The following is a 27,152-nucleotide window of genomic DNA, read 5'->3' as shown; positions in this document are numbered from 1 at the left end:
TGCTGGTCTTATAGAATGATTTAGTTTCAGAGTCCTCTTCTTTTTAATCTTTGAAAACTTTAGGGAAAAAATGTTAGTGTATCTACAATAGTTTGACAGAATTCAGCAATTCAGCCACCTAGTCCTAGACTTTCATTTTAGAAAAATTTTATTTATGATACAATTGTACTCAATATTGCATTCCATAGGGAAGTGGGTGCTCACTTAGAACGAAAGATATCAACCGGATAAAGAAAGATACACAGGTGACAATACAGACAATCATAATTCTCTAAAGTTAAAATAAAGGAAAAGAACTTCTACAGTATTAGAATTTTTTTCTAAATTTTGTTCATTTTTATTTATTTATTTGAGAGCGACAGACAGAGAAAGGCAGATAGAGAGAGAAAATGGGTGTGCCAGGGCCTCCAGCCACTGCAAACGAACTCCAGATATGTGCACTCCCTTGTGCATCTGGCTAACGTGGGTCCTGGGGAATCAAGCCTTAAACCAGGGTCCTTAGGCTTCACAGACAAATGCTTAACTGCTAAGCCATCTCTCCAGCCCAGTATTAGAAATTTTAATGTATGTGATATAATATACAAATATATTTTAAATAAAATAGTTCCTGGGCAGGTGTGGTGGTGCATGCTTTTAATCCCAGCACTTGGGAGGAAGAGGTAGGAGGGCTGCTGTGAGTTTAAAGCTAGCCTGGAGCTATCAAGTAAATTCCAGGTAAATCTGGGCTGAAAGTAAGAACCTACCTTGAAACCCCGCCCAAACATTCATATTCTCTCTCTTTCTGCTTCTCTCAAATAAATAAATAAATAAAATATTTTGAAAATTGTATTCAGTTGTATACATTCTGATAGCATTAGTTGAATAAATTGAGATGTTAATTAAGAGAACCAATCAAGTTGGGCATGGTGATGTATGCCTTTAATCCCAACACTCAGGAGGCAGAGGTAGGAGGATTACTGTGAGTCCGAGGACAGTTTGAGACTAGAGTGTGTTCTGGGTCAACCTGACCTACAAGTGAGACACTACCTCAAAAAATCAAAACAAAAGACAAGAGGCTGGGAGATGGCCCATCTATGAAAGGTGCTTACCAGAAAAGTCTGCCAAGCCAAGTTTAATTCCCCAGATATCTACATAGAGCTAGATGGGCATTCATTTACAGCAATAAAAGATCTTGGAATACACACATGAAAATAATTTTTTTTAATTTCAAAAAGGGAACTGATCAACTCAAGCATTCACTTTCTTAGTTTAAAGATTGTATTTCCCATGACAGAGTATTTCAATGGGAATTTCTGTCATTAGGAAAAATGCCACTTTTATGAGAATTTATAAATAATAAATTTTATCTATTTTGAGTATATTCAATGAGTTTTGCAAATTATACATACCAAGTAACTGTCACAAACATCAAAACATTTTCTTTACCCTCCAGTTTTCTCCTGTTTATGAACCCAAGCTCTACTTCTATCCCCAAATAAGTATTGATTTTCTTCTATGAATGCTGACTAGATTTTTCTGCTCTACAACTTATTAATAAATCATTCAGTACTGTTTTTTTTCTAGTTATTTTTACATGGCGCATTTTTAAGATTTATAAATGTCTTTGTATCTATCAGTGACTAATTTCTTTTTATTACTATTTAGTATTGGTTCATAAATATTTCAAAATTTGGTTATTATTCTATTGATAAGAATTTTTAGTTTTTAGTTTGAGGTCTCTGTACAAAAAGCCACAAGTAAACATTTTTTTTTAATGTTTCTGTTTTTAATGTCAACAAATGTTGGTATATCCTTTGGGTATATATTTTGAATAGATTGTATACTTAACTACCTAAGCAAGTACCATTTTGCTTTGAATTTTAAGGATTTTATTCTTTTCTTTGTAATTTTTTCTTCTTTTAACCACTAATGGGTGGGGAGGAGAAGCAAGGGTCCCCGTAGGCAGAAGGAGAAGAGCAGTCCCATTTGCCATGAATGTCTATTCCTCACCTGGTGCAGCTTAGGCCTGGCCTGAAGTTAGTGCAGCACAACCACATTGATTAGATTTTATTTTTAAACCTTTGGGGTTGACCTACATCCCCAACGAGGAGGGCCTCTTCAGAAAAGTGGAAGGGCTGAAGTAAAAGATGGTACCAACATGCATTGTTTACATACTAAGTATGTCTATATCTAATAAAAATAAACTTTACAAATATTTTATTTATTTAATAGAGAAAGTGCACTAATGGGCACACCAGGGACTCTAGCCATTACAAACAAATTCCAGATTCATGCACCACCTTGTGCAACTAGCTTACATGGGCACTGGATGCTTAGGCTTTGCAGGCAAGTGCCTAAGCCATCTCCCTAGGCCTGCCATTTTATTTTTACCTTCAAACTTCCATGAAAAAGTATAAAAATTGTTTACAACAATCTTCTTTCCAACATAGTCTCCTACTTTCAGATTTTTTTCCACATCTCAAGAAAAGTAAATGCATAAAACTCAATGAACACATTTTTTAAGTTAAATTTTCCAATTTGTTACATCAAATAGAATTCTAATTAATCCACAGCATTTTAAAATAATATTAGTAACCTTAATAGAAAATATTTACTGGTACCATTTTAACTTTTAGGCACAATTTATTTTTCTCACAAATGTATATCAGGTAAACATTTTTTTTTAATTATTTATTTATTTATTTGAGAGCGACAGACACAGAGAGAAAGACAGATAGAGGGAGAGAGAGAGAATGGGTGCACCAGGGCTTCCAGCCTCTGCAAACGAACTCCAGACGCGTGCGCCCCCTTGTGCATCTGGCTAACGTGGGACCTGGGGAACCGAGCCTCGAACCGGGGTCCTTAGGCTTCACAGGCAAGCGCCTAACCGCTAAGCCATCTCTCCAGCCCAGGTAAACATTTTTTAAAGGAAAGTTTGGGTGGTTACAATGTTATGTAACACCTTTTACTTTTTCATAATCAAGGTCTGGTAAAAACATAATTTCATTATTTCAAAAAGACCTGGCAAAAAAGAAAAAGATCAGTTAAACAATCTTTATGGAGCCAGGCATGGTGGTAACACACCTTTAATCCCAGCACTTGTGAGGCAGAGGTAGGAGGATTACTGTGAAGTTGAGGCCACCCTGAGACTACATAGTGAATTCCAGGTCAGGCTGGACTAGTGTGAGACACAACCTTAAAAATTTAAAAAAACAAAAAACAGAAACAAAACAAAATCTTCATGGTCACTATGGTATTTATTGTCAATAACTCCTCAGTATTCATTCTCCTCTAAAAGCCTTAACTTTTAGCTAGTGTCTGGCCACCTGGAATAAAGTTCAAATGTTAAGTTTCTGTTTTATCTAGGTTCTTTGTGATTTCAGTTTTAATCAATAGGAAGTAGAAAAAAAATATTTCCTGCAACTTCCAAGAAGTATTTTTAAAAGGAAGGCATATGCTTTTTTTTTCTTTGTTTGTTTGTTTGTTTCTTTCTATCTTTCTTTCTTTCTTTTTTAATGTTTCCTCCTTCCTTCTAGCCAGGATGTAGTTGTACTATCTAGAGCGCTCCATGCTGGGCTACTAGACTGACATGCTATAATGAGAAAGTAAGAGCAGGAAAACAGAATGAACAAATCCTTGGTAATTGTAGAGCTGCCATATCAAACTCTGATAGCCTATGCTTACTTGAAAAAGAAAGAAATGTCTATTGTATTTAAAGTGGTATTATTTTATTTAGGGGAAAGGAAGAGTGTCATTTCCAGATAATCCTTACCCTAATTAATGCAATCTCCATAGCAGAAGACAGTAATAAGCAACAATTCAAATCATAATAAACCAGATGTGAAATATATTAAAAACATAATCCAGTAGATAAAATAATATCTTTATTAAAGTACTGGAGTCTAATGAACCCAGGTTTAAGTTTTGATGGGCATTCACTGCTTTATAGAACTTTGGATATATTCCCTAGCCTTCCTATTGTTTCATTTCAAAATTGTAATACACAAAGAATAATAGTTAATTAATTAGTAATTAGAGTGAAATCATGTGTGTAAAATATAAAGAATAGGCACAAGGCAAGTACTCAGTCTAGATTAGCTGTTGTCATTTGATGATAAACTGTATACAGGGACTCTGTCTGCTGGATATGACATAGTCATTGCACTCATGAACTCCCAGAAGCTGAGAAGATAATGAGAGGTAATCGTTGCTAAAGGAAGAAGAGTTAGTCTCTTGCATGGTATAGCTACTGGTAATTGGCGGGAAGATGTGTAGTGGAACAGTAGTAAGCGTGGACAAAATGGAGGACATGTGAGGTATGCCTAATCAAAAGGCAAGTTGTATATATGAAACTGTCAACAAATAAAAACAGTGATCCCTTATTTCACGTAGTGACATAGCCCTTTGGGATTGTGTAAGTACACTCTGGGATGTTGGAACAACAATGAAATTGGCTAATAGTGAATTTCACAAACTACATCCCCATGATTAATGAACACACAACTAGGGCTGGAGAGATGGATTAGTGGTTAAGGCACTTGCCTGCAAAGCCTAAGGACCAAGGTACAATTCCCCAGTACCCACATAGGCCAAATGTACAAGGTGGTACATGCATCTGGAGTTCATTTGCAATGACTCTCCCTATCTATCTCTTTCTTTCTCTCCATAAATAATATAAATGTAAAACATATTAATAAATAAAGTATTTTTTAAATTTTTTTGTTTATTTTTATTTATTTATTTGACAGCAACAGACAGAGAGAGGAAGAGGCAGAGAGAGAGAGAGAGAGAGAGAGAGAGAGAGAGGGAATGGGCATGTCAGGGCATCCAGCCTCTGCAAACGAACTCCAGACACATGCGACCCCTTGTGCATCTGGCTAACGTGGGTCCTGGGGAATCGAGCCTTGAACCGGGGTCCTTAGGCTTCACAGGCAAGCGCTTAACCACTGAGCCATCTCTCCAGCCCAAATAAAGTATTTTTAAAAACACAGAACTATACTTATAGTGTTGTGATGAATGAAATGAGTAAATACCTCATCAATCACATCATTATTTCTTTTGCTCTGTTTTTAAACATTCTTAAATTATTTATTTACTTATTTATTTGAGAGTGACAGAGAGAGAAAGAGGCACAGAGAGAGGGAGAATGGGTGCGGCAGGGCCTTTAACCCCTGCAAACGAACTCCAGACGCATGCGCCCCCTTGTGCATCTGGCTAACGTGGGTCCTGGGGAATCAAGCCTCGAACTGGGGTCCTTAGGCCAAGCGTTTAACTGTCCAGCCATCTCTCCAGTCCTTTTGTTCTGTTTTTTGAGTCAGGGTCTCATTCTAACCCAGGCTGACATGAAATTCACTCACTAGCTCCAGGCTGCCTTCAAATTCATGGCAATCCTCTTACTCAGTCTCCAGAGTTGTGGGGATAACCAAATAATTATATGAATTTCGCCACTTTCCAACAAAGCTTCCCCCTTCCATTAACCATATGTTTAACTTGTTTTCTTGAAGATAAAAAAATTAAGGAGACTAACAATATCAGTCAAAATGGCTACAACTCCTATTTAATATAGTTATGATTTAAGAATCCTAACTTTTAAGTTGTTTACTGAATAATGACTACATTTGACTTCACAAAGAAAGTGCTGACATTTAAATTTGAAATTAAAATGTTAGAAAAACTTTACCTCCAAATGATCAAATATCTCAGTGTAAGACCTAAAACTCTGAAACTGCTAAAGAAAAAGAACACTATACAACATAGGACTAGAAAAAGATTTTCTAATTACGACTCTAGTTGCTGAGGAAATAAGATCAACAATTGACAAATAAGACCACATGAAATTTAAGGCTTTTGTACAGCATGGGAAATTGTCAAAGAGGTAGCCTACAGCACAGAAGAAACTCTTTGCCACCTACAATCTGACCTCAAAAAGTTAAACATTAATAAACAAACAACCCAATCAAAAATGGATGACAGAACTGAACAGAGTTCTCAAACGAATAAATACAAATAGCTAATAAATATTTTAAGAAGTGTTCAACATCCTTAGCCATCAGGGAAATGCAAGTTAAAACTACTTTCAGATTCTATCTCACTCTAGTCAGAATGGTTCACTTTGAAAAATGACAACAAATACAGGCAAGGATGTAGGAAATGAGGGGCACTTATTCACTGTTGGTGCAGCCATTATGGATAGTAGTGTGGAGGTTTCTCAAAAGCACCCTTCTGGGTATATACACCCTAGAGGCTCTACACCCTATTTCAGATATACCTGCTCAGTCATGTTTATCGCTGCTCTATTCACAATAATTAGAAAACTGGATCAGCCTAGATTCCCACTAACTGATGAATAGATTATGAAAATGTGGTACATAGACACAATAGAGTGTTATTCAGCTGTTAAGAAAAAATGAACATAATAGTAGGAGGGGAAAGGTTTAAGCTGGGATAGGGTGGAGGAATGAATGAGAGAAGGGGGGTGGTGGGAGAATGAATCAAAACTAAGGATATGTGAATAAGCCATATGGAAACCTACTACTTGGTAATCCAATTAAAATATAATTTAAAAAAATATTTTATTTGGGGCTGCAGGAATGTCTTAGTGGTTAAGAAACTTGCCTGTGAAGCTAATGACCAGGTTCAATTTCAATTCCCCAGTACCCACGTAAACCAGATGCATAAGGTGGTACATGCATTTGGAATTCCTTGGCAGTGGCTAGAGGCCCTGGTATACCCATTCTCTCTCTCTCTCTCATATAAACACATAAATAAAATCTTTTTAAAAAATATTTATTTATTTATTTATTTATTTATTTATTTATTTATTTATTTATTTGAAAGAAAGAGGCAGAGAAAGAGATAGGAGAGAGAGAGAATGAGTATGGGCACACCAGGGCCTCCAGCCACTCCAAACAAACTACAGATGCATGCTCCACCTTGTGCATCTGGCTTACATAGGTACTAGGGAGTCAAACCTGGGTCCTTAGGCTTCGCAGGCAAGCATCTTAACTGCTAAGTCATCTCTCCAGCCCCATAAAAATATCAAATTTTAAAAGGTGTTTGAATGAAGGTTCCCTATGTGGGTGAGTAAAGCTGTTCCCCGAAGCCACAGATTATCAATCTTGAACTCTAGTGCCAGAGATGAGATATCTCCCAATGTGTTGTGTGCCTGGTAGGCAACAGAGGACCCTATAACGAAAGGCTGTTACCTTTTGTAATTGCTGTTAGATGCCCACCCAAACTAGACAGTAAGTTCATATAGCTGAAGATATTCCATGCTTCAATTGTAGGACATAAAGAAACTAAGCTAGGGAGCTCCGCCTTGCAGGCTAGCTTCCGTTGTGTAATGTGAGCTGAAGGTGTAATGTGAGCTGTGATAGTCCTGCCCAGCTTTGGACCCTATGTATTCCACAACTGACCTTCCAGGCAAGATATTCTTACCGGTGCAATAGTGGCATAATTATGGGAGTAACTATTTTCTGGGTAGATTTTAGGCCTGCTTCACAGGAGGAATTTCACATCTGATGCTGTAAATTGGCCAGAAGACTATGGCTAGGGATATAGACCCTCAAAGAGAACTACTACTGTGACTATGCTAAAGGAATAGCATGTCCTATTGCCTTCTAAACAGCTACATTTGTTCCCATAGATGAGTTTGGCTTGAAGCCTTGATCACTCTAGAATGGGCAGTGGTTAGTGCAGAGATGCAGAGCTGGCAAAATTGTCATGAGTAAGTGACTTCTATGTGCTCAGCTTCAAACAGGACATCTAAACCACCCTCTTCAAGGCTTAGGGAACCTTGTAGAAGGATGGAAGAAGGGCTGTAAAATGCTATCAACTAGACAGAACATGGCTGTTATACTTATGAAGTCAGCAGCAGTGGTTTCTAGTATAAGATTGAGCCTGTCAATACTTTACCATTGATGGTGAAAGACACATGAGACTCCATACTACAGAGACTAGCAAATGGCAGCTAATGGTTGCTGGGAGAGGAGTGGTCAGGCTCATCAGTGGGTGTAGTCACTAGCAAGTTGCCCATTCCACAGTAAATAACCTTCTATCCATTATCATAGCAAGTAAGCCTAATTTACTCAATGAATTAAAAAATAAGGCATGAAAATAAGATGGGGATTAGTGATAGAGTTAAGGGTGTTAATGAGATGTGGAAAGAGAGAAGAGAAGGTAATTGGGGAAATAAGATAAAAATATATACATGGATGAAAATGTAAAAAACAGAACAAAAAAATTAAAAGAAAAAATAACCAAAAAAGTATTACATAATTTTAAAAAGGAAATATATATTAATATCAACAATGAGTTACTTGAGTTCATCTTATAGTTTGGGGTTCATGCAAATAAAAATCAATAATAATTATAAATATGTATATTAATTCATGTTAGAAATTTATAAAGTTTTGAGCCAGGCATGGTGGTTCATGCCTATGATCCCAGCACTGAGAAGGCTGGATCACCATGAGGTTCAGGCCATCCTGGGCTACAATGTGTTCCAGTTCAGCCTCTTCTAGCATGATACCCTGTCTCAAAAATATTTTGTAAAGTCATATTACTGGTTTATATTAGGAAATATCAGTTATAACAAAGTGTTTGTATTTGTCTTCATCAAAACCTTTTTTATTTTATTTTTTTATTTTTATGCAGCATCCATCTTAGTTTGCCCACATAGAGTGTGATCTAGATAAACCATGTTGACATTTTTCTCAAATTATTGACTGTATGGTGAATATTAATTTTTAGACACTGTGTGTGTGATAGTTTAATACACGAACTTGAAAAAAAACATTGAAAGAATTCTCAGATTGACCCACTGATTATATCTTGTATTGCCATAGCACACTGTCATAACCAGGAAACTGATTTGTTACAATATTATTAATGTAGAGACATCACATGCATAACTGAAGTAGCTATCAGCAGAGTCAGATTACAAAAACCATGTCATCAGAAATTAATTTCTTCATATTAAACCTTAATAGTTATACCTCAACCCCAATCTCTATCTTTGATAAGCACAGCACTGTCTCAACCACTAAATTTTTTCCCTTTAAGAATATTTTATTTACTGCGCCAAGTGTGGTGACACGTGCCTTTAATCCCAGCACTCAGGAGGCAGAGGTAGGAGAGTTGCCATGAGTTCGAGGCCACCCTGAGAATACTGAGTGAATTCCAGGTCAGCCTGGGGTAGAGTGAGACCCTATCTCAAAAAACTAAAAAAAGAAAGAAAGAAAAAGAAAATAACTGCTATTGTCAAAATAAATGCTAATGTCATTTCATAGGAGGGTTGGGGCATTCCAGTCTCCCATGGTTACCAAGAGACAACTGTTTTATCTATCATTTAAACAAACAAGTAATGTATCCAAATTAAAAAAAGAATATGTTATTTAAATAGGAACATAGTATATTCAACTCTATGAAGTTGAATTTTTAGGCAGCATGATGTTTTTGAGTTCAAATTTGCTGAAAGGATTAATTATTCATCTTTTTTCCTTTTTTTGAGGTAAAGGTCTCATTCTAACCCAGGTTGATCTGGCATTCATTCCACAGTACCAGGCTGGCTCTGAACTGACAGTGCTCTACCTACTTGTGCTGGAATTAAAGGCATGTGCCACCACACTCAGGCAATTGTTCATTTTTAAAAAAAAAAAACTGATACTTTCACACATGTATATATTGAATTTTGATCTTATCTTCCCCTTACTCTCTTTTATTCTTCTCTCCCTTCCACTAAAACCCTTCTTTCCAATTAACCCTCATCATACTTGTATGCCTCTTTTTTCATCCACTAAGTTAAATAAGGGCTGCTTGCATAAGCGTAGGTAGGAGGCTGTAAACTGGAGTATGATCAAATTCCCAGTGGCTACACAATTGAAGAACATGACTCCTACTACCCCAGAAGCTATTAGCTGCCATTAGCTACTTGGGAGGTGTGGGGCTAAGAGTCTGTTGTATGAGTCGTTTGCCCACTGAAATATGGTTGAATTTTTTCAAGTTGTGTGTTAAAAAAAAAGCTTCTGTGAACATTTATGTACAAGTTTTATGTAAATGTAAGTTTTCACTTAGACATACTATGTACATGTTTGAAACTGTTTAAAAAATCAGTTTTTCTCAAGTAGCTGTATTATTTTACATTCTCACCAGCAATGTAGGAGAAATCCAGACCCATATCCTTGCTGTGACTTGGTATTATCAGTAATCTATATTTTAGTTATTGTGATAGGTGTGCAGTTGCCTCTCATTGCAACATTACATCACATTGCACTGATGACTACCAACAAGGAAAATATTCATGTGCTTACTAGCTTTCCATACCTGTTCCTTGAGTAAGCATCTGTTTACTTTTAGCTCATCTTATATTGGAGTTATTTTATTAATGTTCAGTTTAGAGAGATCTTATATAATTTAGATGTCAATCTTCTGAGGGATGTTTGATTTGCAAATATTTTCTTCTAGTCTATAATTTTATTAATCTATTTAACAGGGTCATTGAAAGAACAAAATTTAAGACAAAAAATTTTTAGTTTATTGAAAATTTTAAAACTAATTTTTATTTAAACTAAAAATTTTAGTTTATTAAGCTCAACATATGAAGTTATTCTTTTGTGAATTATGTTTTATTGTCACTATCAAATTTCTTTCTTGCCTGTATTTTGGAACTTTATGAACAGTTCTTTACTTGTTGCAATGGCTCTTATCAAGAAAAAAGCACAGAGCAAATACTAGTGAAGACATGGAGAAGAAGCTAATTGCAAAAACTGTTGGTGGGAGTGAAAATTAGTATTGCCAAGGACTTAAAAGGATTATGCTTATTCCATCTTGCCTAGAACTTAAACCCAAAATAGACTGTGGTTAGCCAATCTTGCTCAGAATCCAAATCCTATTACTTATTTTTAGTACAGATATTTTAACTACCCATACATCCTATCATTCTCTACTCTCTAAGTTTCTAAAGGGTTTGATTATTCTTTTATATATTGGGTTTTCTTATGGTTTGAATATGAAGTGTTCCACATAGCCTCATGTGTTGAAGACCTAGACCCAAATTTAGGCTTAAGTCAACTCATTGAGAGGTGGCTGGGACATGAGAGGCTCAGATCTAATCAATATATTATCCAATAACAGATTCATAATTTTGTGACATTGCTGGGATGTGGTAGAAAACATAAAATGGGGTCTGGTTGAAGGATGTAGGCCACTGAAGGAATGTTTTTGAAAGGTCTGTGTTGTCCCTGATACATATCTATCTGCTTCTGCCTTCTATCTGCCATTTTCATCCACTACATTCTCCCTTCTGCCTTATTACATACAGGCCTATAAGCAATGGAGCCAAGGGACCATGGTCTAAAACCTTAAGCCATGAGCTTTCAAAATAAGTCTTTCTTCTTTGAAGTTGTTTTTCTCAGGTTGTTTCCCATGGAGATGACAAGTGACTAAGGTAGGTTTCTACCACATTTCGATTAATTGCTAGACTACCAAAATGTTACATATGATATATCCTTTAATAGTTATAAGAAACTATTAATACAATTTCTTAGCTCAAGCCACTATTGTGATTACAAACCATAAAAAAATCAAGCAATTCTGCAGTTTGTTTTTCATTTTGTTGATACCTGTTTATAAAATTATGAAGCAAAACAGCAACCTATAAGACAGCTACCATCTATAGGTATGAAACTTACATTTTAATGATTAGTGTAGGGTCAAGGCACTATAGGTATGTGAATAATGTGTTTTCATTGGATCTGAAAAACTCAGTCTATAAAGCTAATATTATAAAAATATATTTAGAAAACTGAAACAAAATTTTTTACTTGGTACAAAAGAACTTCAATATTTCATTGAACTATAATCAACTACTTACCACATAGAGTTGTTTCCACAGACTTGCCCATTCTTGTAGAGTTGCTGTAACTTCAGTCACAATAGAATCTTCAAGTGGAACCACAGTTTCATACTGCCTAGAACCAGACCACACACAACCACATTATCTGCATTTTAATATGCTTAACTCAAATTTTAAATTCATTCAAATATAAACACAGTTAATTGAAAAAAATGCCCTCTTTCAGTGGCAGTATACAGTGGCATAACTGAACTGAATTAATGTAAAACTATTTTAGTTTTATTACATAACTTCCTATTATACTTTTATAAATACTGCCTAGAAATGAAATTTTTTTGTATTTATATTTGCACACACATGCATGAAAGTAGGCATGCTAGGTTCTCTTGCTGCCAGATGCTTGTGCCATTTTTTGCATCTACATTGTATGTGGGTGCTAGGGAATCAAACCTGGGCCCTGGGCTTTGCAAGTAAGTGCCTCTAACCACTGAGAAATCTACCCAGCCCCCAAATTCAATTTTATAACATAGTCTTGAAGCATTAAGATTTTTTTGCTTCAAGGAAAATCACATACTATCAAACTACTGCTTAATTTTAAAATATTACTTCCACTCTTAACATTTTATGTAATACAAATTAACTTATACCCTTGTTTCAAAGATCTGGAAGAGCTCTTTTTGGCTTTTCACCTCTCCTGAACTTCCAGCTCTCTGCTCAGCTGGGCTGAGATGGAGTGGGCTCCCTACCCCCACCTGCCTTCCAACTGCAAGAGTTCTCTGTATTTTTCCCTTCTTTCCTTCTTTTAATTTAATAAAGTCTCTCTTAATATTACCAAAAAAGGATCTGGAACAGAAGACAATGGATTTCCAAAAAGTCTTATAATTATTCCCTTGTATTAGTATTGTATTTCTTTTGAAATTAGGGTCAGGAAAGAATTCTGTAAGTAGAAGATGAATTCTGAACCTAGGAATAGAGATATTTAACTCTCTCGGCCTATCTCATAAGCACCATCCACTGTAAGTGCTAATCTCTGTGATAATTATTAAGGATTTATTGGTAAACGAAAATGGGTAGGGTACCTATCTTCAAATAACTCTTGGTCTGAATTCACAATGATAATACTCCTGTAATTTCAGAATTCTGGAGACTAAAACAGAAGGATTGAGGATTTGAGGCCATAATAGGCTACAAAGCAAGACTGTCTAAAAAACAGAGGGACTCTTGGTCTGAACAAGAAATCAGACAGAAAAAAAAATCATAACAAAGAGGTATGGACAGTGATAAATCTAAGGGGGACACTTAAAGGAACAATGAGAGAGACTTTAGCTTGCAGACACAGTTTAGGAGAGAGGATTATGGAACTAACTGTTCTATGAAAAAGTGACACAAGCCAACATAATTGTTTAAAAAGCACTGTAACATGAAAAGTATATGGGGAGAAACAGAACCAGGTATGGTATTACCAGTAGAGGACAAAAACACACAAATTGTAACTGACCCAGAAAATAAACTCACAATCCAGATGGAAAAAGGGTAGCATGGTTGTGGCCAGTTTTCAGAAGGTCTTTTTGAAAAAGAGCAAAAGCTGTAGATTTTTAAAGTAAGTTGAAAGAATTGGTATGACTAGATAATGTTTTATAAAAGGTACACAAATTTTGAGAAATAATAAAATATTATCCATGACTAAAGATTTTATATATGATATACTGAGATAACTGAAATTCATATTCTGTGCTGTTAGCCAAAAAGAACATCATCCAAACAACAGAAAATATATTTCAAAAAATTAGCAATAAGTATCATTTCTTTCCAAAGAAATACCGCTGACAATGCACCACTGTTCAAAAATGACTCTGCATTAACACTGAGCACGAATGATTGTGTTATTTTATCACATCTTATGGCTTTATTATGTTTTACTTTTTGTAGCTTACTGTAGCAGATTAAAAGGAAAAACTACCTTGAAAGGTTATAACACCATCTATATTAACAAAACTTACAAGCTACATTTGTGTGGAATCATTGTTTTTGGTTCTGACAGTGGTGCCCTGAGTTGAGTAGACATTTCCTCACGTCTTTTCAGAAATGGTTCACACAATAATACAACATTGACTATTAACTTCTAGTGCTATATTCAGTAATAGGTTCACTATAAATTATTGTAAACAAATAAACATTCATGAAGGAACTGAAGTTCCTAAAACAGATTTAGGTTTGAAAGACAAAGAGGGCTCTGTCCACTGCACTATGTTATAAAAGGAAGTACTGAGAAAACAATGAGTAACACATATTAAAGATGATATGTAAGGGACTCGTGGGCAATAATGCATCTGATGTAACAGATTGTGTCATCAATGCAAGTCCATGAGAGTTAACACTGGCACTACAGAAAGGAAGACATGGGACATGGCCTACATATTGTCTTTCTGTAAGACTGAGAGAGATATACAACATAAAGTGGAATGTAGTTTCTTTGTAACTTCCTCTTTTAGGTCTTCAGCTACTTTACTCATTTATGAGAAGCTTAGATTTTTTTTTCCTATTTTAAAGTTCTAAAACTTTTGACATACCTAAATCAGGACTAATGACACCCTAAATTAATACTGACTTATTACTCTTAAGTTATAATATACAACCAATATTTTTAAAATTCATAAATAGTATTACATGTAAACACACTTCCATAAGCCAGGTAGAATGTAACAAGAACCCTAGTAAAGATAAAATACACTGGGCTGGAGAGATCATTTAGTGGTTAAGGTGCTTATCTACACCAAAGAACCCAGGTTCATTTCCCCAGGACCCATGTAAGCCAAATGTACCAGGTGGTGCATGCATCTGGAGTTCATTTGTAGTGGTTGAAGGCCACTAGAAAGAAGGGGCGCACCCCCCCTCTCTTCTTCTTTCTCTCCCTCTCTCTATCTCTCTCTCTCTCTCTCTCTCTCATAAATAATTTTTTATTTATATACATAAGAAACCAGAGAAACTCCATCTCAAACCTCCTAAAGATGATTAACTCCTTCAGCAAAGTAGCAGGATACAAAATCAACACACAAAAATCAGTAGCATTTCTATATGAAAAGACAGAGATACAGAGAAAGAAATAAGCAACATTGTCCATTTTTAATAGCAGCAAAAAATTAAAATACCTTGGAATAACATTAACCATGGATGTGAAAAACCTATATAATGAAAACATTAAAACACTCAAGAAAGAAATTAAGGAGCCCTTGAGAAAATGGAAAGACCAAGCTGGGCATGGTGGCGCACACCTTTAATCCCAGCACTTGGGAGGCAGAGATAGGAGGATCCCTGTGAGTTCAAGGCCACCCTAAGACTCCACAGTGAATTCCAGGTCAGCCTGGGCTAGAGTGAGACCCTACCTTGAAAAACCAAAAAAGAAAGAAAGAAAGAAAGAGAGAGAGAGAGAGAGAGAGAGAGAGAGAGAGAGAGAGAGAGAGAGAGAGAGAGAGAGAGAGAGAAAGAAAGAAAGAAAGAAAGAAGGAAAGAAAGAAAGAAAGAAAGGAAGGAAAGAAAATGGAAAGACCTCCAATACTCCTGGATAAGCAGAATTAACACTGTGAAAAAAGCAATCTTATCAAGGGCAATATACAGATTTAATGCAATACCAATAGAATTCCCAACATTGTTCTTCACAGAGATAGAAATAATGATCTCAAAATTCATATGGAATGCCAGAAGTCCTCGGATATCCAAACATTTTATTTTTTTTTAATTATTTATTTATTTGAGAGCGACAGACACATTGAGAAAGACAGATAGAGGGAGAGAGAGAGAATGGGCATGCCAGGGCTTCCAGCCTCTGCAAACAACTCCAGACGCGTGCGCCCCCTTGTGCATCTGGCTAACGTGGGACCTGGGGAACCGAGCCTTGAACCAGGGTTCTTAGGCTTCACAGGCAAGCGCTTAACTGCTAAGCCATCTCTCCAGCCCTATCCAAACATTTTAGTAAAAGAAACACCTCTGGAGGCATCACCATACCTGATCTAGAGCTATATTACAAAGCCATAGTAATAAAAACAGCATGGTACTGGCATTAAAACAGGATTATAGGCCAATGGAACAGAATCGAGGACCTGGACTTTGGGTCAAGTAATTACAACTACTTGATATTTGACAAAGGCTTTAACAATGTAGGTTGTAAAAAAGACATCATCATCAACAAATGGTGCTGGGAAAACTGGACAACCATAAACAGGAAAATGAAATTTGATCTACACATCTCGCCATGTACAAAAAGCAAGTCCAAATGGATCAAAGATCTCAATACAAGACCGGAAACTTGGCTATACTACTGGAAGAAAAAATAGGAGGAACTTTCCATGATACAGGAATGGGAAAAGACTTTCTGAACAAAACCCCAGTAGCTCAGGAACTTAAACAATCACTCAATCATTGGGATCTCATGAAACCAAAAGGTTTCTTCACAGACAAACACATAGTAAGCAGAGCCAAGAGAGTACCCACAGAGTGGGAGAAAATTTTTGCTGGCTATGCAACTGACAAGGCCTAATTTGTAGAATCTATAAAGAACTCAAAAACCTAAACAATAAAACATCAAACAACCCACTCACACAATGGGGCAAAGAACTGGACAGGGAATTCTCAGAGGAAGAAATACAAATGGCAAACACACACTTAAGAAAATGTTCATCATCCCTAATCATCAGAGAAATGCAAATTAAAACAACTATGAGATTCCACCTTACCCCAGTAAAGATAGCAAACATTTAAAAAAATCACATGAAAACAAATGCTGGCAAGGCTATGGAGAAATACGAACCCTCATTCACTGTTGGTGGAACTGTAAGATGGTACAACCACTATGAAGCAATACAGAGACTCCTAAAAAGGATGACTATAGAGTTACCAACAGACCCAGTTATTCCCTTACTGGGCATTTACCCTAAGAGCTTCATGCCTCAATTCAGAGAGATTTGCTCAACTATGTTTATAGCTACTCAATTCATAATAGCTAAAAGCTGGAATCAACCACAGATCTCCATCATTAGACAAATGGATAACCAAAATGTGGTATATCTACTCTACTGAATTCTACACAGCAGTAAGCAAAAATGACACAATGAAATTTGAAGAAAATGGTTGAACCTGGAACAGATCATTCTCAGTGAACTCACCCAATCACATAAAGATAATCATCTCATGGTCTCATTCATCTGTGGCTCCTAACCTGAGTCTGACCAAGATGCTGACACACCCAATAAGCATCTCAAGTACTGGACAATAGAGAGGGGTAAGGGCCGGGATGGGGGACACAAAACTGGATCCAAATGGCAATGGTACCATAAAGTTCTACATCCTAAAAGATGGATTAAATGGTTGAATCTTCATCAGATCCTGAATCACAGGGCCCTGGAGAAGATATGATGAAGACTAACATTAATCTTCTGTTTCTCCCCTCCCCCATCCCTCCCTCCCTCCCTCCCTCCCTCCCTTCCTCCCTTCCTTCCTTCCTTCTTTTCCCTAACTCAGGCTTATCTGGATGAATCAGAACTGGCCAGTAGTAGTGAGCAATCCTGAGACTGACATGTGCCATACTCCAAGTGGATTACCAAGCTACCTGTAGGTAGGATATCTATATTGGATTCTATTCTTAATGAAGAGAACCTGAAATTTCCCTGATTGTTTTATTTCTAGCAATATGACCATAAGTACAATATTAAGTAACTTCATTTTCCCCGTTATTGAACTGCAATTTAAGCAAGGAATTTCCATTAAATTAAAGAGAAGGAAAGTAATGCCCACAGGACTGATATTACTAGGTACACTATCATGTAGAGTAGTGAACTGTGTAGAACAATTAAGGAACATTATACAAGACTTCACTACACTAGCTTTTAAAACACTTAGGCGATATCTGTATACATGATTGACAACTCACAGAATTATATATGTATTTATCTCATAGCCAAAACAAGAATGGGTTCAGAAACAAGGAGTTAGTGATGGAAAGGACACTTCTCACTACCATACCAAATGAGTCACTTGCAAATGTTTTCCTTCATAACCTGAGGATTTCTGGCTTTGCTAACTTAGAATCTTAAAAAAAAACATGCATATACCAGACAAGAGCCAATTTCATTATACTGAAGTTGAGATTATCATGAGGCCCTTTTAAAAATCAGGTTCTTCCTCCTGCCACTGGTAACATATGAATAAAAGAGACAGCTTCAGCATTGGTTGGAATTTTTTTTAATTTTAAATTTTTTGGTTTATTTTTATTTATTTATTTGAGAGCAATGGAGAGAGAGAGAATGGGTGCGCCAGGGCCTCCAGCCACTGCAAATAAACTCCAGATGCATGCGCCCCCTTGTGCATCTGGCTAACGTGGGTCCTGGGGAATCGAGCCTTGAACTGGGTCCTTAGACTTCACAGGCAAGCACTTAACCGCTAAGCCACCTCTCCAGCCCTGGCATGTTTTTAAGTAGACCTTAAGAAAATATATTTGCTACTATACAACAAAGATAGGACTAAGCATGGATGGAATTTCAGGGACTCCTAGAAAATATCTTAATACTACCATGTTTCTATAGTATTCCTATGCATATAGAACTAACAAAGACTTAAGAAGAAAAAGAGAATCTGGAAAAATGATTGAGTACAAATGCCTTCATGTGATAGGGTAAAGGAGAAGAGTCAGGACAAAAATATACTATTTCAAAGAATGACAGGAAGACCATAAATCAACAAAAGGAGTAAAAGTATAGCTACAAAGTGAGGAGAAAAGAGGGTGATTCCAAGAAAATAGGTAAGCCTCCCACAGATCCTACAGCCTCACTAAAAAGGTAACCTAAGTGGTTTTAGTGAAAAAAGATTATCAATTCTACCCACAGGACAAGCCCATAGCACTTTCAAGCATGAAATCCAGTTGCAGGCTTTGCGTGACACTGACTCCTCTGGGAGGTAGGTCAGCAAGTGGACAGGAATTTCACTTTGTTATTTCTGTGGTTTGGAAGGCTGTGGCTAAAAGACATCTTGAAACAGAACTTACTGTTTATAACTGAGCTGCACTGGGAAACAGGGAACAATCACACGTGACAGAGCCTGAAATCAGCCTGCCACCTGGTAAGAAACAACCATGGGAGGCATCATGGAGAGCAGGAGGCTGGATGAAGAGAAGTTGAAAGTAAAGGTGGAAGGAGACTCCTCTTAGGGAGTGTAATTACACAGGAAGAATTACTCTTGGATAGAAACTAACCTCATAAATTGAGAATAACATTAGAGCTTGATGACCCTGAACCCAGCAGGTAAATCAACCACAGGAGACACCTGTCTGCCACTAGGGGCAATGCTATAGACAGAACTCTCAAATTCCAGTATACTGCTTGACATCCACAGCCACATCCCTTTAGCAAGATTAGTAAATTCTTCCTGAGTTTTTTTTAAACTTTATTTTTATTTATTTTAGAGAGAGAGAAAGGGAGAGGGAGAGAGAGGTGCAGATAGAGAGGAAATGGGTGTGCCAGGCCCTCCAGCCACTGCAAATGAACTCCAGACAGGGCTTACGTGGGTCCTGGGGAACTGAACGTGGGTCCTTTGGCTTTGCAGGCAAGCACCTTAACCACCATGCCATATCTACGGCCCTCTTCCTGAATTTTGAAAGTGGAGTTTGGGGGGTGGGGTCTTTGTAGTATTATAGTGAGTGCCCCACTAGCCAGAGTTTGGCTCACTCTCCTGCTGATATTTCCCTTAAGGCTATAAGCCAAAAAAAAAAGAATCTGCTTTTGGACAGCTTCTTTGTGCCAGCAATGCAAAGGTAACTACAACCAAAAATCACTGGCTTTCAGAGTTTGAAATATGTTATCCCATGCTGTTACAGTTACCTTCTCATTGCTGGGAAAAAACAACTAACCAAAGGAGGTTTATTTGGGCTTACTGTCTCAAAGTAAGTTTCCTCATGGAAGAAAAATCCCAGCAGAAAGCTGGCACAACTTGTCACACATCAGTAGCAGGGCAAAAACACCAAGAGTTAACTAGCTCTAGCAAGGGGTGCTGGGCTATAATACAACAAAGCCCACTCCCAGCAACACAGCTCCTCCAGCAAAACTCGCCTCTCCCAATTTCCACCAACTAGGGACTGAGTATGAGAGTTAATCACAAACACAGACGGTAAAGGGAACACTTTACTTTCAAACCACTATACATGCCCTCCTTGCTTTTAAAAATTCTATTGGGAAATCTGCTATTATTCTCTGGGTTTATCTTTATATATGACTTTATGATTTTCTCTTACAGATTTCTTTTTTTTTTTTTCATTACTATATGCTTAGTGATGTAACTATAATCTGGTATGGGTAAGTTATTTTCTGATCTTGTCCATTTCATATTAAAAATACCTCCTGTGCCTGGCAGCTATCTTTATCTTCGAAACAGTTTCTATGCTTTTAGCTAGAACTTCTTCTATGCCCATTATTGGTTGGTTGTGGAAACTTTTAAATGGAGCCTCATTGAAGGAAGTGGATTATGAAGGCAAGCCTTGAGGTTTTATAGGTAGGTTCCACTTCCTATCTCCTTTATATTTCCTGATTATTGACACAATGTGACCAGTCACCTCCAACAGTGACATTATTATGCCTTCTCTACCATAATAGACTGTACCCTTCTTAAAGTATGAGCCAAAATAAATTCTTCCTCTTCTTCTCAGGCTTCGTATTGGGCATTTGATCACAGAAGCAAGTAACTAATGCAGACAGTAACAAAGTAAAAGAAAAAAATACAAGAAGTTACAAATACAATATATCCTTAGAACATGATTAAAACCAAACATAAGATTAACAGGTATAAAATAAAGAGCTGAGGTATATGCTAAAGACACAGAATGCCTATTCAATGAAATAAGCAGAAAACTACCCACATCTAGGAAAAGATGGAGCCATAAAGGTACAGGAGAAATTTGAACCCCAAATAGACATGAATAGAACAAAAGACCCCACTGTTGTTAAATAGTACAGAACAAAGAATATTGAAACCCATAAAATAGAAGCATCAAGACTTAAAAGGCAAACTCATGAGAACAGCAGCCAATTTCTCAGCAGAAACTCTAAAGGCCAAGAAGAGATAGAATTGTTTTTCAAGCTTTGGAAGCAAATAATTGTCAACTCTCTAGCAAAGTTATATTGGAAAGAAGAAGGGATTAAGTAGAAGAGGGATTTTGGAGGGAGTAGGGGGGTTGATGGGAGGGGATTATGATCATGATATATTGTCTATATTTATGTAAGATGTCAACAAAAAGTTTCTTAAAACAGAAGACCCAAGATAGAGGAATAATAAATGCTTCTATGTTTAATAAGATGAAAGAAATGGGTGGTGTGGGTAACTACTTCAACAAAAGGGGGGTATAATGTAGTGATAATAAATTGTGGGAACTCAAAAAATAGAGGAAAAATAAAGGTTTCATTAGATATGCAAAAATTAAAGTAATTCATGATCACTAAATCAACACTACAGAAAACACTTAAGGGGACCTACATACATAAAAGGAAGAAACAAGCTCATAATCACAACAGTTCAGAAAAAAATAAACCTCATAAATATATTTTGATCAGCAAATAAAAATTAAGGGGCTGGATAAGATGAGTTAGGAGTTAGTGGGTTTGCTTGTGAGGGCTAAGAACCCATGTTCAACTCTTCAGGTCCCACATAAGCCAGACACACATGTTATGCAAGCATGCAAGGTTGCACATATGCACAAGGTGGCACACACGTCTGGAATTTGATGACACTGGCTGGAGGTCCCAGTGTGTCAATTCTCTCTATCTATCTCTTGCTCTCACTCTCTCGCATTCCATAAAAAGGCCAGTCTGTTGATCTTGCCTCAAAAGAAAAAAAAAAGAAAGCAAAAATGGAACTATCAATTTAATAAATCATCTAAACTATAAGAAGAATAAGAAATAAGGAAAAGAACATAGAGTATTCAAAGAAACCAGAAGAAAAGCAAATGGCAGGAATTAGTACATATCTTTCAATAACAACTCAGAATCGAAGTGGCATTAATTCTCTAATTAAAAGACACAACCTGGGCTGGAGAGATGGCTTAGCAGTTAAGGCATTTTCTTAAAAAGCCAAAAGGACCCTGGTTTGATTCCCCAGGACCCACACAAGCCAGACACATAAGGAGGTGTATGCATCTGCAGTTTTCATGCAGTGGCTAGAGGCCACTGGAACGCCCATTCTCTCTCTCCCTCTCTCTGCCTCTTTCTCTCTCTTTCTCTCTCAAACAAATAAATAAAAATTTTAAAAACTAAAAAAAAATTTTAAGATACAACCTTATTCTTTGAATTAAAAAAAAAAAAAGACTCAGTTGTATGCTGTTTACAACATACTGACCTCACCTACAAAGCCACAGACAGACAAATGAAAGAGTGTGTTATAGTTTCTATTGACTGTCAGCATTATAGGATCTGGAATCACTTAGGAACAAACTTCCACCAATACAAGAAAAGAAAGCCAATTGCCCAGCATGAGACAAGTCACCTCTACTATGTCTGCCAAGGCCCAGTACAGGGGATGTGGAAATTTAAACGTGAATGCTGTTCTCACTACTACCCTGAGAACTTCCTCCAGGGAGATGGCAGCAAACACTGAAGAGATTCAAAACTCATCAAAGCAGAAAATCAGAGGCTGATGAGAGCTCAACACTAAAGGCATTTTTTAATACACTCTCCAAGGCTCAGTGAACATTGCTGACCAAGTGGGAGAAAGAATGTAAGAGTTACAGGAAGGGAAGGTATATTCTGAAGCATTGTCCCCTCTCCTCATGGAGTCTGACTGGTGCATTCATGATCCCACAAGCAATTACCAATAACCCCATTGAGGATGGCCCTCAGTAGAATGAGAATGGAGGACAGAACTTAAGAGTACAACCCGATAGGAATATGACCAATTTTCAATATGTTCAATAAAGAAAAGAGGGCAACTGCTATACTGAAACTGCTATATTGAAAACGGCAACACTGAGTTCAATAGAGACCCTGTCTCAAGGAAGCAATAAAAGAGTGATAGATGAAGACATGTGACATTTTCCTCTGGCCTCTACATACATATACATGGGTTGCATGCATCTGCACATTCACATGCATACATATAATACACACACACACACACACACACACACACACACACACACACACACACACAAGTAAATGTTTAAAAAATAAACTTAGACATTAATTTCTAAATAATAATATAAACATTAATAACTGAGAAAAATAGAAAGATATGTCATTGGCCTGGTACATCCCCTCCTAAAATAAAACTGCCCTATTGTAATTTGGCCTACATTTACAAGTTTCTTTTTTGGAGTAAACTGACAATCCTAGGACTAGAGAAACTAGTTATTTCTAGTTCAACTCATACTACTAGTTTCCAACAATTTAAAAATAAAAGCAGTTGTAAATGTTCCATAATTAAATATTATATGAAGAGCCAAAGATGCTCCTCTCTATTGACCCCTGTTATTTATTTCTTTACAGAGGACAGCATCATTACCTCAGAGTCCACAGTGTCAAATTCAAATTTTGACATATCAAATTGCCTTAAATATAATAAAAATAAGTAAACTTTACCCCCTTAGAACCTGCCTGCTTTACATACTCTTCAACATCTACTAGCCATAGTTAAAAGACACAGAAAATTTGGAGGTATAAAATACCTCAATAATTCCTAGCCCCTTTGTACCTCAAAGCCAATGAGTTCTCATTTTGTAGCTGAGGGATCTTTAAGTACCATTTCTGGCATTGCTCTCCCATGGGAGTTTCCTTATCTTCACTTTCTGAGTGCTAGTCTTCTTGTCTGTTAGTGGTCTGTCTCCAGTAGGTTTTCATTGTTAAGGACTTTCCTTTGCACCATGTCAATGTACTGCTCAAATAAAGCTTATGTATGTTACTGTCATTTTGTGGTCATGTGTTTTTTTCTCCGATCAGCCCTGAAACCCTAAAACTCCCTACAAATGTGTAATTTTCTTAATGAAACTTTTAAAAAAAGAATAATTTTAAGAATAAAGAAATGGCTAGGCATAGTGGTGAACACTTTTAATCCCAGTACTGGGGAAACAGAGGTAGGAGGATCATCAAGAGTTTGAGGCCAACCTGAGACTACATAGTTCCAGGTTAGCCTGGGATAAAGTGAGACCCTACCTTGAAATCTGCACACCCTCCCCCAAAAGGAGGAGGAAATGAAATATCAGAAATATTTTAAAAGCTAAAAATATGACGATTTAAAATTTTCAGAGGAAATGTTTTGTATATTACCTACTTAAACCACTTCAATTTTTTCAACAAATGAAAAACAAGCACTGTGACACAACTGACCTCTGCTTTTCAGAAAGCAGCTGTCATATCTCTAAGAACCACTAAGACTCAGTATCAAACTCCATCTCAAGTGGGTAAGGGTACAACATGGAAGATACACGGTAGAAACTCATACAAGTTCTCTAATCAGGAAGCTTTTCTCATAGGCTAATGTCTGCTACAACAGAGCCCCAATCTTGGTCCTGTTGGAAAAACATACAGAAATAAATTTGATCATTTTGCTCCATAACAACACCTATGCAGTTAAAAAAATCTATGCAGTAATTTTATTCAGAATGTTTCACCTGCCTGTAATCATGAAGCACTAATTAGTAAATAAGAAAATTGAGGAATATTTTGCAGTTCAACTGATGTGGACACTTCAACAATGTCAATGTCACTGAAGGAAAAAAGGAAAACCCAAACTGCAGAACTATTATAAATTAAAAGAAAGTACAAGTGGCATGATAACTAAATACAATAATTTTTTATTGAATCCTCCTCACCCTGCTCCAACCCCCAAAATAAAACAGATGACAACAGCTATAGAGGACAAGATTGAGAAAGAATAATGGACAGCTGAATATAAACTGTGCATATGGTGCTGTTGTGCCGATGTTAAATTTTCTGAGTATTATTACTAATTATAAGTGCAGGTGGGGAGGATGTAAGTGCAACCTGGCAAAATGTTTATTGCTGGTGAATCTAGAGGAAGAGATATTAATGTTTTATATGTTATTATAAAATGTAGATTTGAACTCTTGAAATAAAAAATTAGTCACAAAGGAATCAGACATGATTTTTAAACACTATATAGAACAATGATTACAAAATGAAGTTGCCATTTATTAATGATTATGAGGGCCATTGAGAGCATAGTCACGTTGTTTTGTTTTGTTTTGTTTCTCAAGGTAGGGTCTTGCTCTAGCCCAGGCTGACCTGGAATTCACTATGTAGTCTCAGGATGGCCTTGAATTCATGACAATCCACCTATCTCTGCGTCCTGAGTGCTGGGATCAAAGGTGTGCACTCCTGGCTTAGTCATTTAATCTCATACATTTTTAATCACATACATACATTTTGTCCCTACTGCACATATTTTTTAAATATTTTGTTCATTTTTATTTATTTGTTTGAGAGTGATAGACAGAGAAAGAGGGAGAGAGGGAGGAGGGAGAGAGAGAGAGAGGGAGAGAGAGAGAATGGATGCATCAGGGCCTCCAGCCACTGCAAACAAACTCCAGACGCATGTGTCCCCTTCTGCATCTGGCTAACGTGGGTCCTGGGGAATACAGCCTCGAACCAGGGTTGTTAGGCTTCACAGGCAATCGCTTAACTGCTAAGCCATCTCTTCAGCCCTCTACATATATATATATATGGTAGCTTGGGAGATGGAGCCTTCTAGGAGGATGTGTGTCATTAAGGGGGGACCTTGGGGTTTAGTAGCCCCTAGCTTTCCAGACTTATTTTGGTTCACTCTCTTTCTGGTGTTTTCTACCTATTGCAGCAGAGGTGATGTCCAGCCTCTGCCATCATGAAGTTTGCCTTTGAGACGATAAGCCAAAATAAAAACTTCCCTCAAATCAGCTGCTTTTTGCTTTTGGTCAGGTACCTGGTTCCACTTATGAGAAGGTAACTACAACAGACAAATTTTAATGTTACTGTTACTGTTGTTATACACACACACACACACACACACACACAAACATATATATACACATACATACATACATACATACATATATATATATATATATATATATACACACATATATATATATATATACATACATATATATTGTTTGCTTTGTTTTTCGAGATAGGGTTTCACTCTAGTCTAGGCTGACCTGGAATTAACTCTGCATTCTCAGGGTGGCCTGTGGCCTTGAACTCAGGGCGATCCTTCTACCTCTGTCTCCCAAGTGTTGGGATTAAAGACGTGTGCCACCATGCCTGGCTCTACATTTTTTTTTTCAATCTCTAAGATACTATTTTTTTCTTTCCATGTATCTTACTGGCTATAACTTCATTGCCTCTTATGATGAATTTTCTTCTTCCTCCAAAATCTAAACACCTTAGTTCCCCGGTATTCTAACTCCACTTCAAGATATCTCCACCTACGCTAACTCTTACTGTTTTCATCCAGCATCCTAGCTTTAAATAGCATCTGAAAGTTGATGACTTCCACCTCTGTCCCACAACAAATATTTTATCTATTATAAATCTCTTTATTTCATTTATTTTCCAATGCTTGTGATCAAACACAGGAATTGTACATGACATATAACCACTCTAAATCAAGCTCTGGACTGGACTACTTCTATGTTTTCAATAGATATTTTCTTTGTGGCTACTGTGAAACTTACATAAAGTACCTTATAATGATCTATTCTAAGCAGATAATTTTAGCCAAATATAAAGACTCTGTAATTTTAAATTATCCCAAACTTTTGTTATTGAGGTCATAATTTACATAGTCATGTATTCATTAACAAATCTTGTAGTTATAGATATTCTTAAGAATTCTTTAACTTTATCCTAAAATCAAAAGTGATTTATATACTACCTTAATAATATTAGAGTTTTATACTTCTATGCATTTGACTATGCTCATGAGCTCTGTATTTTTCATTTACTTTTATGTTACTGTATAGCATTCTTTTGTTCCAACTGAAAGAATGCTTTTCTTATATTTCTTGCTAGGCAAGCCTAACTGTGATGAATTTTCTTCTGCTATTGTTTGGGAAAACCTTTTTCTCTCATTTTTGAAGGATAATTTTACTGGGCAAAGTATTCTTAGTAGATGGGATTTTTTGCTTCTTCTCTAGTCCTTTAAATACATCATTCTATTTCCTTCTAGTCTTCAAAAAGTCTAAAAAATCTCTGAGGGTTGGAGAGATGGCTTAGCGGTTAAGAAACTTGCCTGCAAAGCCAAGGGACCCAGGTTCTACTCCCCAGGACCCTCGTAAGCCAGATGCACAAGGTGGCAC

General features: G+C 36.7%; 1 protein-coding gene across 6 annotated transcripts in view; it reads right to left on the bottom strand.

The window, feature by feature from the left end:
• The window catches only part of Dock3 (dedicator of cytokinesis 3), a 455,655-nt gene that overhangs the window by 274,931 nt on the left and 153,572 nt on the right, over positions 1-27,152 (bottom strand). For all 6 annotated transcript variants that reach the window (XM_045136510.1, XM_045136514.1, XM_045136511.1 and 3 more), the window contains one exon: positions 11,852-11,948. In XM_045136510.1, the coding sequence (XP_044992445.1) occupies positions 11,852-11,948 (97 nt within the window). The remainder of the gene's footprint in view (positions 1-11,851; positions 11,949-27,152) is intronic.

This window comes from Jaculus jaculus, chromosome 17 (genome assembly GCF_020740685.1).
Source record: "Jaculus jaculus isolate mJacJac1 chromosome 17, mJacJac1.mat.Y.cur, whole genome shotgun sequence".
Taxonomy (NCBI): domain Eukaryota; kingdom Metazoa; phylum Chordata; class Mammalia; order Rodentia; family Dipodidae; genus Jaculus; species Jaculus jaculus.
The sequence above is the reverse complement of the archived record's forward strand: the minus strand, read 5'-3'. Positions and strand labels throughout refer to the sequence as shown.